The 14,072-nt window shown below is 44.5% G+C and overlaps 1 protein-coding gene across 5 annotated transcripts; it reads right to left on the bottom strand.

The window, feature by feature from the left end:
• Window positions 1-319: 319 nt before the first annotated feature.
• On the bottom strand, window positions 320-12,670 carry LOC106576392 (integrator complex subunit 13). Of its 5 annotated transcripts, none has more exons than XM_014153530.2 (17): window positions 12,448-12,670; window positions 11,658-11,903; window positions 11,428-11,502; window positions 10,978-11,180; window positions 7,996-8,076; window positions 7,688-7,778; window positions 7,285-7,413; window positions 5,741-5,825; window positions 5,507-5,599; window positions 5,152-5,250; window positions 4,847-5,025; window positions 3,021-3,188; window positions 2,729-2,883; window positions 2,188-2,418; window positions 1,475-1,608; window positions 1,079-1,214; window positions 320-611 (listed from the first exon to the last, which is right to left on the bottom strand). In XM_014153530.2, exons 1-17 carry the CDS (start codon window positions 12,448-12,450, stop codon window positions 575-577), a joined length of 2,145 nt encoding a protein of 714 aa, XP_014009005.1. In that variant the 5' UTR covers window positions 12,451-12,670; the 3' UTR covers window positions 320-574. The 5 variants fall into 5 exon arrangements, with proteins under 5 accessions (XP_014009005.1, XP_014009006.1, XP_014009009.1 ...); XM_014153531.2 differs by having other exon boundaries at window positions 5,152-5,241; XM_014153534.2 differs by having other exon boundaries at window positions 12,308-12,615.
• Window positions 12,671-14,072: the final 1,402 nt, after the last annotated feature.

Genomic DNA, 14,072 nt, shown 5'->3' with positions numbered 1-14,072 from the left:
GATCTTAGGAGGGCAATTATAAATGTGCCTTTTATACTGGAACGTTGTATTGCTGTGATAATCTACACACATTTGTACTTCTATGTACCAAAACGTACAACTTAAAGCATGAAAATTTGTGTTTTTCATTTCATTGAGGAATCTTAAAGTATAATTAAAATACAATATTCATCATAGCTGGATTGTACTATATTTCAGACAAAAACCTTCCAAACTGACAAAATTGCATTTTGTTATATTTGAGACTTGATGCCAACCTTTCGCGGTCACCGTACCATTAACCTAAGCATGAGAAAAGTAGAACGGCACAGAAAGAAAATACTGCCTGTTGACAACTTTATTGCTTCACACAATATGTGAGCCTATCCATACAAATGTGGGTAGAAAACGAACAAAAATCACTCTAAAAATTACAAAGTCTGACTGCTATCCATTCAACTATGCCTGGTATGGACAGAGTAGGGGAGGACAGTCCATACACCTCAGATTGACATGATCTCTGGTCCAAGCTCATATTCCTGCTGTGGTAAGGTGTTCGGTGGAGTGGGTGCATCCTGTACAGAGACAGGTCACATCATCTGGTGGCTTTCCCATTCTCGTGGAGGTCCATTCTGTTAACAGTAGAAAAAAAGTCAACTAATTATTTATCATAAGACCGTCTACTCCATAACAGGTACTGGACAATCAGATTTCAGTCAAGAAAACAAACTACAACATCTCTATCAAACATTATAAACTGGGTGGTTCGAGCCCTGAATGCTGATTGGCTGACAGCCGTGGTACATCAGACTGTATACCACGGGTATGACAAAACATGTATTTTTACCACTCTAATTACTTTGGTAACCAGTTTATAATAGCAATAAGGCACCTCTGAGGTTTGTGCTATATGGCCAATATACCACGGCTAAAGGGCTGTATCCAGGCACTCCGCGTTGCATTGTGCATAAGAACAGCCACTAGCCGTGGTATATTGGCCATATACCACACCTCCTCGGGCCTTATTGCTTAATCAGAACTAGGGGCTATAATACACTGTGATGTGGGGAATGGTTATATACAGTACATTATCACACACCCATTCTCATCTTTAAGGTGCTGGTATAACTCCGCCTTGTTGTTCACAGAGCTGATCCTTCCGGCAAACTCCTGGTGTTTCCTGGAGTTGGCCACAGTGATTCTGTTAGTCCACATGGTGAGCAGGGACACCGGACCTACATTGTAACCACAGGCCGAAAACACAGAGACAGAAAGATCAGTGGAAAGGAACAATACTGGCACTGGCACGCCTAATCAACCTATTGTCTCTGAATAAAAAAGGTAATGCAGTGATGATACAAAACGAATAATAATACAATACTACTCATTGCAATGATAACCATGAACTTGGCATTCGACAAACATGCCAGTTCACACCATGGAGCTGAGGACAATAAGGTCAAGGCCAACCAGAAGGGGGGGGGGGGGCATGCACCTTTGGCTTTTTCAGGTAGTGGGATCTCTTCCAGACGGGGCTTCTTGTTGAGAGGCTCTGGCGAGTCAGGAGAATCCTTTATGACCTCCGACTCACCCTGCTCCTCCTTTCCACGCTCTACCGCCCCCTTCAGCCTGGTGGAGGAATCACAGCACATCTTATTGGTCACATGCGCCGAACACAACAGGTGTCGACCTTACAGTGAAATTCTTACTTACAAGCCCTTAACCAATAATGCTTTAATATGTTAAGATGTTTTATTTAATAAGTGTTAAGTAGAAAATAGAAAGTAAAATAACAAGTGAGTCTATATACAGGGGGTACCTGAACAGAGTCAATATGCGGGGGCGCCAGGTAGTCGAGGTAATATGTACATGTAGTTAGAGTTAAAGTGACTATGCATAGATTATAAACAGAGAGTAGCAGCAGCGTAAAAGAGGGGTCTGGGTAGCCCTTTGATTAGCTGTTCAGGAGTCTTATGGCTTGGGGGTAGAATGCAACACAGTATGACACAGTGACCAGGAGAATACCAGGGTAAAATACTAAACTGGTATATACAGTACCAGTCAAAAGTTTGGACACCTACTCATTCAAGGGTTTTTCTTTATTTTTGCTATTTTTTCAGAATCAGTGAGTTGATTGGATGCAGGTCTGTTGTTTAAAACAGTAGGTCAGGCTGGGGTCAAACAAAATGTGTGTTGTGTCACCCTGACCTCTCTGACTCCTGCCAGCTCTTGTCCTCTGAATCCTTGTTGATGTTCTTCTCTGCCTTGTCCTCCTTGTCCTCCCTCTTCCTCCCCCGTTTCTTCCTCTCCTCCTCCTCGGGGGGTTTACTGCGGCAGGCGACGATGCAGTCCAGAACCCTCTGGTGTCGCTCGCTGCCCGCCACGTGGGTCTTCACCAGAGTCTCCAGCTCGTTCCACATGATGCGGTACTGCTCATCCCTAAAGCCCGGGGGGGGACAGTAACCAGTCAGGACAGGAGACCAGGCACACACACACTGAACTTATATACGGTTCCCACCTCCAAACAGTCAGGGAGCGACACAGTTACACTTTCAGACTCTCTCCCGCACACATCCTTAACATACAAACACACACATACAAACGTACACCCACCCACGTACAAACACGCACAAACATGTGTACACACGCACATACACACACGCTGTTCCCACCCCTAAACACTCAGGGTGACACTAAGTCACAACATCCGTCTCTCTCTCACACACATACACACAGAGAGACATACTACCTTTTAGGGCCCTTGCCCCTGGAGCCCACAGTGGAGATGGGAAGAGGGTCGTTCTTCCTCTCCATATCCACCAGGTTGTAAACGGTCTTCTGGCAGGTCAGCAAGTCCTCCTCACTCAGACTCTCCTTCACTATGAGGTTAGCCAGCGGAACCACCTGGATCACACACACACAGTTAACGCACACAATGAACACACAGACAAAATTATACACAAGGTTGAAAAATAAACAAACTGAGCGCTGTGAGGTGAACAACTGTGCAGTGTGTGAAGGAAGACTGCTGTCCTGCTCACCGCCTGCATGTTGAAGATGGTGGTCTGGGAGATGATCATTGGCCAATAGCGAGTGTAACGCTCCAGCTGGGCTTTGGCCCGCTCCGCCGGGGGCTTCCCAGTAGCCTCAGTGTCTGGGGACTCTGGGACAGGAGTCAGACGATTCTCCCTCATGAACTCTCCGAAGTCCTGCAGCAGACACCCCAAAAAGACTGGTATCAAACTTTTGGTCCCACTTTAGAATAAGTATTTTATACCTATCAGTGTTAACATGGTAGTTACATAGAGACAGTGTAAATATAGGACATTACATTGCAGGTACACATGGTTATATAGAACACAGTACACAGCTGTTATCAATTTGTTGTTATCACATATCAATTTGTTGTTTGTGTGTTTTCACGTTGACATTTTATTTGCATTAGATTTGTAATCAAACTCCAATTAGTTGTGACTAAACCTCCTCTGCCCCTTACAATGATGTGGTAGTCAGTCACTATGGGGTAGAGGAGGAAGGGGCTTACAGTGATGTGGTAGTCAGTCACTATGGGGTAGAGGAGGAAGGGGCTTACAGTGATGTGGTAGTCAGTCACTATGGGGTAGAGGAGGAAGGGGCTTACAGTGATGTGGTAGTCAGTCACTATGGGGTAGAGGAGGAAGGGGCTTACAGTGATGTGGTAGTCAGTCACTATGGGGTAGAGGAGGAAGGGGCTTACAGTGATGCGGTAGTCAGTCACTATGGGGTAGAGGAGGAAGGGGCTTACAGTGATGCGGTAGTCAGTCACTATGGGGTAGAGGAGGAAGGGGCTTACAGTGATGCGGTAGTCAGTCACTATGGGGTAGAGGAGGAAGGGGCTTACAGTGATGCGGTAGTCAGTCACTATGGGGTAGAGGAGGAAGGGGCTTACAGTGATGCGGTAGTCAGTCACTATGGGGTAGAGGAGGAAGGGGCTTACAGTGATGCGGTAGTCAGTCACTATGGGGTAGAGGAGGAAGGGGCTTACAGTGATGCGGTAGTCAGTCACTATGGGGTAGAGGAGGAAGGGGCTTACAGTGATGCGGTAGTCAGTCACTATGGGGTAGAGGAGGAAGGGGCTTACAGTGATGCGGTAGTCAGTCACTATGGGGTAGAGGAGGAAGGGGCTTACAGTGATGCGGTAGTCAGTCACTATGGGGTAGAGGAGGAAGGGGCTTACAGTGATGCGGTAGTCAGTCACTATGGGGTAGAGGAGGAAGGGGCTTACAGTGATGTGGTAGTCATTCACTATGGGGTAGAGGAGGAAGGGGCTTACAGTGATGTGGTAGTCAGTCACTATGGGGTAGAGGAGGAAGGGGCTTACAGTGATGCGGTAGTCAGTCACTATGGGGTAGAGGAGGAAGGGGCTTACAGTGATGCGGTAGTCAGTCACTATGGGGTAGAGGAGGAAGGGGCTTACAGTGATGTGGTAGTCATTCACTATGGGGTAGAGGAGGAAGGGGCTTACAGTGATGTGGTAGTCAGTCACTATGGGGTAGAGGAGGAAGGGGCTTACAGTGATGTGGTAGTCAGTCACTATGGGGTAGAGGAGGAAGGGGCTTACAGTGATGCGGTAGTCAGTCACTATGGGGTAGAGGAGGAAGGGGCTTACAGTGATGGGGTAGTCAGTCACTATGGGGTAGAGGAGGACGGGGTGGGAGGGGCTTACAGTGATGTGGTAGTCAGTCACTATGGGGTAGAGGAGGACGGGGTGGGAGGGGCTTACAGTGATGTGGTAGTCAGTCACTATGGGGTAGAGGAGGAAGGGGCTTACAGTGATGTGGTAGTCAGTCACTATGGGGTAGAGGAGGACGGGGTGGGAGGGGCTTACAGTGATGCGGTAGTCAGTCACCCGGCCCCCGCAGCCCTCGCTAATGGAGGGAGGGTCCTCCAGGGTGGAGCGGGTGCTATTGAGCACGTGCAGGAAGATCTCCCCGCCGTGGCTGCTCAGCATGTGGCTGATGACCTTTGACCCGGACTTCCTGGGCTGCTCCAGCAGCACTGAGCGACCTGCAATGCAATCAATCGCCATCTGTATTTCAAATACATTTGTTTGTATTGTCCATATGCAAGTATTATTAACATTTAGGGTAGGTGGTAGAGGCATGGAGTCAGGGCAAAAATATTCAGGCTCACCGTTCAGCAAGAAGTTGGTCAAACACGATGAGGGTCGGCTGTTGACGTCCGTAGGTGAGATCCGATAGGCTCCAGTGCAGTAGTGCAGTTCTGAGCCACCAGTTCACACACAGACACACGCAAGAAAGATAGGAAATATCCAGATAAGCCAAAGGAGAATATTACAACATGAAATGCTCTTGGGACTTTGATGTGTCGATATCAAGGATATTTTCAGTCATTTTTCAATCGCTTCTTTTATCTTTATAATTTCAAACATCACTCAAGCCCCACCTCTACCGGGACTTTTCTTTCAGTTAGCGCGACATCAAACATACAAAAAATAACTACATTTCCCAGGGTTCATGGTGCCTACCTACACTGTTGGTGCGAGGAGTGCACCACTTAAGAGTAACTGTCTCCTTAAGTCCACTGTCTCGACTCGTACTACCAGCCATGTGCAGGTCGCCTGAACAACAGAAAAAGAGAAGAGACGAAAGGGAGAAGCTGAATGTTTACTGTAGTGGTTTATGGCCAAGCCACTAAAAGCCACAATAACTTAGTGGCCAAAACAATACAGATTATTTTTTTTATTTTTTTTAAACCTCACCACTTTTGAAGAACTCAAGATGGGCGTCTCTGTGATGCAGGAGTTCTACGTCGTAATTGGCCGACGTGTTGGCATGCTGCTCCTCCTTCACACCCACAGGAGAAGGGGAAGACAAAAAAAACAGACATCAGCAAGGTATTATTTTCATTGACATTGTAGTCATTTGGCAGACGCTCTTATCCTACTTGCAGTAGTGAGTGCCTATCCACTGCTGCCATCAAGACAAACAAACATTGCTGCTTTCTTGTTAACAACAAGGGTTCGAGAAGTACCAGCAAATGCATAAACCACTGATCTTTGCATCGTCTCTCTCTCTGGCTCCCTCTCTTTCGTTCTTCCTACAAGGTGATTCCGGTGATGTGAAGATGGACAGCTGTGGTTGTTGCAGTCTAAAGTTTAAGGGTCTGACGTGTATTTCAGCGAAAAGGGGCGTACATGTTTTCTAACCCAGATGAATAACATGGGACTACATGGAGGACAAAAACATTTTGGGCGAAAGTTAGGAGATAAGCGTCTACATGCCTGTCATGGCTAAGGACTAAATTACTTACTATTCAAATGAGAGAAAGAAAGAGAGGAAAGAGAGAGGGAAAGGACAGGAGGGACAGAGGGTGGTCTGATATCAATACGTACTACTCAACACAGCACAAAGGACCACAACAAGACACTACAAGGAGGGACTGCGACCAATCAACTCTGAGGTAGAGAAGGCACCAACAAGGAGTCACCAACAAGGAGTCAGACAGGACATGAGGCCGGGGGTGGGGGCAAACTACAGGGCACGTAATGCGTACATTCTCATCCACCAAACATGCTAACACTCTCAACTCTGATTGGCTGCTGGAATGTCATGTGGACAATCGGCAGTCAATCAAAAGTGAGGGCCGTTGAGCGTTCGATGGATGGACAAAACCAATCCACACAGCCTTGCGTTCTGCGGTCCCTCTTGGTGTGTGTTTAAGAGTACTGACCTGCTCGCAAACATTTAATGTGGGCTAGCAAAACAGAAAATACAGCATGAAAACAGCAGCGGTTCCAAGAGTCATTTCAACATGATGAACAAACAAAGAACAGTGTGTAAAATCATAGTGCACAATGGCTGACGGGGAAGAAGAAGGAAGTTTGGGACATTTTGGGGCCGAGGATGAGGTAGGGAAAGGTTAGGGTATCAGAAGGTTGAGGCGAGTGAAGCGATAGGTGCATTGGGTGGAAGGGCCAATAGATGTGTTGGTTTGTAATGTGTAATGTGTTGGTTTGTGGATGCAGAGAAAATAAGTGGACGGGGTCAGGATAGGTCATTTTGCAGACAGGACGTCGCCCTTTTCAAACATTCGTCCAGCCAACAAACATAGCCCACCTTATACCTTAAATAGCTAATCTAACATCAGTCATGACATGAAGGAGGCGGGAAAATAGTTAACTCAAGACTGCTGGGACACAGCCCTGAAGGAAGTATGGGTGGGAGTCAGTGAAAAGGGTGAAAGGTTATAGATGGGGCTGGTGAAGGCCTGAACCATGGGAGAGCTAGAGGACAGAAGACGTACCTTCATTGGGATGTTGGTGATGGTGGTGGAGGCAAGGTCAAAGTGCTGCTGCACTAGAATGTTGAGTTTGGTGGCCAGGTGCCTCCCTGCCCGCACACTGTGAACCTCGCTGGTCAGCAGAGAGGAGACCTGCCGGTACAGAGGAAGACTATGTAGGACTAACAATAACAGAGTAGCATGCCATTTTTTATTGTATGGCATCTCTATAGAACTTGGTAACTACAGCATGTGGAAATGAGCACACGTTAACAGGATACTAATAGTATACTTTATCTCCATCAGATTAAGTATGTGTTGATATGACAAAGTGTGTTTGGAGCGATGTTATACATATCTAGATTAACCTTTAGACTAGGTGAAAACAGAGTCAATTTAATGCAACCCTGAGCAGGTTTAAACATACCTCTTTCTTTGGCCGGTCTGAGACCAGGGTGTCCTCTCCTTGAGGGAAGATGTGGACGAGCACCAGCTCACACTGCTGGATAGGCATCAGTCTGAAACACAGAGACACATTGGAATGCATCGGAAGGATTCAACTTACGATACTCTCAAAGCCCTTGTAAGATGCCCAATGAAATTAACCCAGTCTAACAAATCTCCTCCTCTAAATCCATTTGAATTCTCCCATCAAAAATCTGACTTCTAGAGTTCATCTTTTATCCCCAATAAAGAGTGTAAAAACAGTGGTATTCTCTTCTCATTCTCTCACACCTGTCTGAGCCTGCTGCCATCTTGTTTTGCTCTAGAATGGTCTCTTGCACACAGTCCTCCAGCATTCGCACATGGGTGTCACTGTGTAACAGAGAGAGACACACAATACCCCATTAAGACTTCCATGGATGCCTTCAAAGATGGGCATTACTTCAGTATCTACAGGTTCTCAATTAATAACCAGGTTTAACGGAATTAATAGATCATCTCTTTTGGTACGGTCCTTCGGTGGCTCGCTTTTGGAGACAGGTCCAGGAGTGGTTAAGTCATAATGTCTGTGTTCAGAGGGACCTACAAACAGTACTGTTAGGACATCTGAACAACCACCATCAATCAATGGTAAATATGAGTATTTATTTAAGGGAAATCTTGGTACAGAGGTTCAAGACCTATGTAAGTCTTCACAGTAAAATAGAACAATGTATTGCAAAAGGAAATATTAAAACTCTAGTGTACTGGGAAAGATGGGTTAGTCTGTGGACATCTGAGGGTTGGAATTAAGATTGTAGTGGTCAATTCGTCAGGGCATGGACTCTACAAGCTCTCGAAAGCATTCCACAGGGATGGTGGCCCATGTTGACTCCAATGCTTCCCACAGTTGTGTCAAGTTGGCTGGATGTCCTTTGGGTGGTGGACCATTCTTGATATACACGGGAAACTGTTGTGCGTGGAAAACCCAGCAGCGTTGCAGTTCTTGACACTCAAACCGGTGCACCTGGCACCAATTACCATACCCCGCTCAAAGTCACAACTATTTTGTCTTGCCCATTTACCCTCTGAATGACACATACACAATCCATGTCTCAAGGCTTAACAATCCTTCTTTACCCTGTCTCCTCCCTTTCATCTATAACAGGGCTCCACAACCCTGTTCCTGGAGCTCTACCCTCCTGTATGTTTTTGTTCCAACCCCCGTTGTAACTAACCCGATTCATCTCATCAACCAGCTAATTATGAGAATCAGGTGTGCTAGATTAGGGTTGGAGAGAGAACTTGCAGGAGAGTAGCTCTCCAGGAACAGTGTGGAGAGCCCTGATCTACACTGATTGAAGTGGATTTAACAAGTGAAATCAATAAGGGATCATAGCTTTCACCTCGAGTCACCTGATCAGTTTATGTCAGGGTTCCCCAACTGGCAGCCCGTGGGCCAAATTTAATTTGGCCCCAAAAATTATATGAACAGTAAAAAAATTATATTGTTGGACATAAGACTGTAAAAAGACCAGGAAATCATCTCCAAGTGATTTTAATTTCGGAAATCTGTTCCAAAGTATTACCACGCATAATAGAAATATGTAATTGTATACAAATGTCAGCAAGGTTTGAAGTGATTAGGTTTCAGACTTCTGTTTGGGCTTCTTGCGGTCAATGTGCAGTCTATACATTATTTGTAATTATGTTCCAGCCCCCTGAACATTCCCTCATGAAAAAAAGAAAATTGGCCTCCTGCTAAATCCAGTTGATGATCCCTGGTCTATGTAAAGTACACTCAGTGTATATATAGAATTGGAATGTTTTCCCACAGGTACTCCAACTAGGGGAGAGGGGAATAAATTTTAAAAAAATTATATAATAATATATATATATATTATATATATACACACACACAGTACCAGTCTAAAGATTGGACACACCTACTCATTCAAGGGTTTTTCTTTATTTATGAAATAACACAAATGGAATCACGTAGTAAGAAAAGTCTTAAATCAAAATATATTTTATATTTGAGATTCTTCAAAGTAGCTACCCTTTGCCTTGATGACAGCTTTGCACACTCTTGGCATTCTTTCAACCAGCTTCAAGAGGTAGTCACCTGTAATGCATTTCAATTAACAGGTGTGCCTTCTTAAAAGTTAATTTGTGGAATTTCTTTCCTTCTTAATGTGTTTGATAGCCCTATTTGGTAAAGTCCACATTATGGCAAGAACAGCTCAAATAAACAAAGAGAAATGACAGTCCATCATTACTTTAAGACATAAGCCAGCAGCATACCACCCTGCATTCTACTGCTGGCTTGCTTCTAAAGCTAAGCAGAGTTGGTCCTGGTTGGTCCCTGGAAGGGAGACCAGATGTTGCTGGAAGTGGTGTTGGAGTGCCAGTAGGAGGCCCTCTTTCCTCTGGTCTAAACAAATATCCGATAATTTTTAAATTTAAATGAGCTCCTAGAGTGTGCGGCTCTCCCTTATTTTCAAGTTTTCTACTCCGCTAGCCAGCACCTCGCCATAATAGGTGTGCGTTTCTTTTTCTTCTAGATTGCTTTGCTGGTGACATTCTGTGATTTATTTAGAATTCAAGGCCCACTTAACCAGCATGGCTACCACAGCATTCTGCAGCGATACGCCATCCCATCTGGTTTGCGCTTAGTGGGACTATCATTTGTTTCTCAACAGGACAATGACTCAACACACCTCCAGGCTGTGTAAGGGCTATTTGACCAAGAAGGAGAGTGATGGAGTGCTGCATCAGATGACCTGGCCTCCACAATCACCTGACAACACAATTGAGATGGTTTGGGATGAGTTGGACCGCAGAGTGAAGGAAAAGCAGCCAACAAGTGCTCAGCATATGTGGGAACTCCAAGACTGTTGAAAAAGCATTCCAGGTAATTGCTGGTTGAGAGAATGCCAAGAGTGTGCAAAGCTGTCATCAAGGCAAAGGGTGGCTACTTTGAAGAATCTCAAATATATTTAGATTTTTTTTAACACTTTTTTGGTTACTACATGATTCCATATGTGTTATTTCATAGTTTTGATGTCTTCACTATTATTCTACAATGTAGAAAAAAGTAAAAATAAAGAAAAACCTGTGAATGAGTAGGTGTCCAAACTTTTGACTGGTCTGCATAAAAAAAGGGGATTAGAAATTATTCAAGTAATGTTATTTGATAGCTCCAAATCTTTGTTAATTTCATAGCTGATCTATCCCTTAAAAAAAATGGTATTATAAGAAATAAACAGGTTTACTAATTATGTTAATGTTTACCTCTTGGCGTTTGTGAGGCAGATAATGCGCCCCCTGTTGGCCACCCTGTCAGCCGTGTCCATGAGGGTGGTGCGTGCCTCGTGCTGGTACTCAGTGATCTTACACAGGGACTCCACCGCTGCCACCAGGCCGTGCAGGACACTGCAACACTCAGGGTCCTCCTGTGGGTTAGGTGGACCCACTGCTGCCAGAGCTGACATGAGCTATCACATGAATACAAAGGGAAGCAGGTTAAGTCAACCATACATTACAACAAAACCTCTATCTCGACAAGATTGGTTAACCTCAAAATGTGACAATGAAATTGGTAGTTGTGTAGTGAGTGGTGCAATAACAAAAAGGTGTAGACTTTCAACAATAGATTGTACAGCACTAATTCTATGATTCTAAGCAAAATCGTTGCCCTGTTGATAAATAAGCATCCATCTCTCGAAGATGGAAATAAACTACCTCATGAGTGCTTTGGTCCTCTTGCCTCCAGCTGTTCAGAATGTGGAACTCTGAATCACTCACAATGTAGTTGATCTGAAACATAACCACTGAAGCAATATAATGTGCTGTGCCCAACTCAGAATATGAATGAACACAGACGAGTTGGCCAACACACAGACAGACTATACTCTGTTCTGACCTGGGCTAAAACAGACTAGACCGCCAGGCTATGGGATGGAGGTACTCACCAGTTTCTTGAGGGGGTAAACGTCGTAGAGGATGCGGCAGTACTCCATGGAGCACTCCACAGCACAGGTCCACAGGGACTTGGACACTGGGGCCAGCGGGATCATGCCCTGACCACGGCTTTTTGTCAGCACGTCACACTCCACCTGCTGCCGACTGGACTCTGCCATGTAAGGGCAGTGGTCGACCACGAAGGCCGTCTTGTGGGAGACTGAGAACATCATCTCTGGTTCAGCCCTGTGTGAGTTCTGCAGAGGTGATCGGAGGAAACATTTTGTCTGATGTTAAGATACCATCTCTTCTTAATTTATATGAAAAAAGCAAGACACCAGTAACGTTAGCTAGCTACAGCCTACGTACTGACACCAATTTACATTGCTAATATATACTGTAGCTAACTAGGCTGAAAGAGAAACATGCCCTATGACAATGTCCTTTAGCTATAGACTTAGCTAGCTAACGTTAGTTAGCTAAGATAAGTTACCCTGGCTCCTGCAATGTCGTTAGTATAACGGTCGTTAGCTAGCTTGCTTACTTAACTTGGCTAGCTAGATTTACTTACTAGCGTTAGCTAGCCAGCTAGTTTCTAGACCGATTAAAACACTTCATTCCTACGTTAGCTAAGTAGTGGGTGAGCCGTCTGCAGAAGTACCTGGGACCAATGAGAGAGACTGAGGGGCGTCGATTTGCTGACGTTAACCCAAGCTAATGTTAGTTTAGTTTGCTAGCCAGATTAGCTATCAAACATAGTTAGTTAACAAATGTGTCTAAAATAAAGTTAGGTTTTCACACCATATAGCACCATGGTTCCTTTCCTCCAACGAAAATACGGATTGTAGTTCTACAACTAAGTTAATAGCTATCTATGTAGGTAATAAATAAAAAACGACATAAGGCTGGAGAAAAATAATCAAAGGCGGACGTAGATGTTATTGATGGAACTACGTCCGTCGTGTATGGATGGTCCGTGTCTTACTTCAATATATTTTCATGGTTCCTGTCATCTTTGCTTAGATACATTGAGCAGGGTTCCCCGAGTAGAGGCCCGCGGACCAAATTTGGTTTTATTTGACCCCCCAAGATTTCAGAATTTTCATTGTTGGACATAAAAGACCAGGAAATCAGCTCCAATTGATTTTAATTTTGGAAATATGTCCCCAAGTATTCACACTCATTTTTTTTTATTTAACAAGGAAAGTCAGTTTAGAACAAATGATTATTTACAATGACGGCCTACCGGGGAACAGTGGGTTAACTGCTTTGTTCCGAGGCAGAACGACAGCTTTTTACCTTGTCAGCTCAGGGATACGATCCAGCAACTTTTCGGTTACTGGCCTAACGCTCTAACCACTAGGCTACCTGCCGCCACGTATGTGATTGTATACCTTAATAGAAAAAAAATACATTTATATAGCACTTTTCTACCGACTGAGCAACCATTTTTGTGTCAGAACGATCACCACACATCAGCTATCAGGTGGAGAGGTGAGGAGTGATGTATGCCAATTAGGAATGAGGGGGATGATTAGGCAGTGATGATGGAATGTGGCCAGGTTGGGAATTTAGCCATGACACCGGGGGGGAACCCCTACTCTTAAAATAAACTTCATGCGATTTTGACTGTCCACAGAGTCAGGACTCCAGTTTTAATGTCCCATTCGAAAGACGGCACCCAATGTTCCCAAATGTAATCAAGGTTTGAAATGATTCTGTTTTAGTCAAATATTATATCTGTTTAGGCTTCTTGCGGTCAATTTGAAGTCTACAAATATGTTTTTATTATGTTCCGCCCCCCAGACCATCCGCTCAACAACAAAAAATGGCCCGTGGCTGAATATAGCTGATGATCCCTGCTGTTGAAAATGTGCACAATCAATGTGCAGCATATGACGCGTTCAATATTAAATACTTTTAATTTAATCATATAAATAATGTATTTCGACAAATAATGTATTTGCTTTCATTTCAGTTTGTCATCATGGCTATACTCTGTATTCTGATAAGAAAGGTTATAACAGTATTTGTCGGGGCACTATTATGATGGGGAACAGTATCTATTTGATAGGGAACAGTATAAGGAACAGTTGACCCAAACCTATCTGATGGGGTATCAGTATCTGATAGGAACCGTATGGTGGAGAACAGTAGGTACATCGAATATGGAGCAGGGAACAGTAGATGGAACAGTATATGGAACAGCTTACAGATCACTGCACCTGTACACAGCCCATCTGTAAATAGCCCACCCAACTACCTCATCCCCATATTGTTATTTATTTTTGCTCTTTTGCACCCCAGTATCCCTACTTGCACATCATCATCTGCACATCTATCACTCCAGTGTTAATGCTAAATTGTAATTAATTGGCCACTATGGCCTATTTATTGCCTTACCTCCCTAATCTTACTACATTTGC

The sequence above is a fragment of the Salmo salar genome, chromosome ssa17, assembly GCF_905237065.1.
Source record: "Salmo salar chromosome ssa17, Ssal_v3.1, whole genome shotgun sequence".
NCBI lineage: Eukaryota > Metazoa > Chordata > Actinopteri > Salmoniformes > Salmonidae > Salmo > Salmo salar.
Note: the sequence above shows the minus strand (reverse complement) of the source record. Positions and strands in the feature narration are given on the sequence as shown.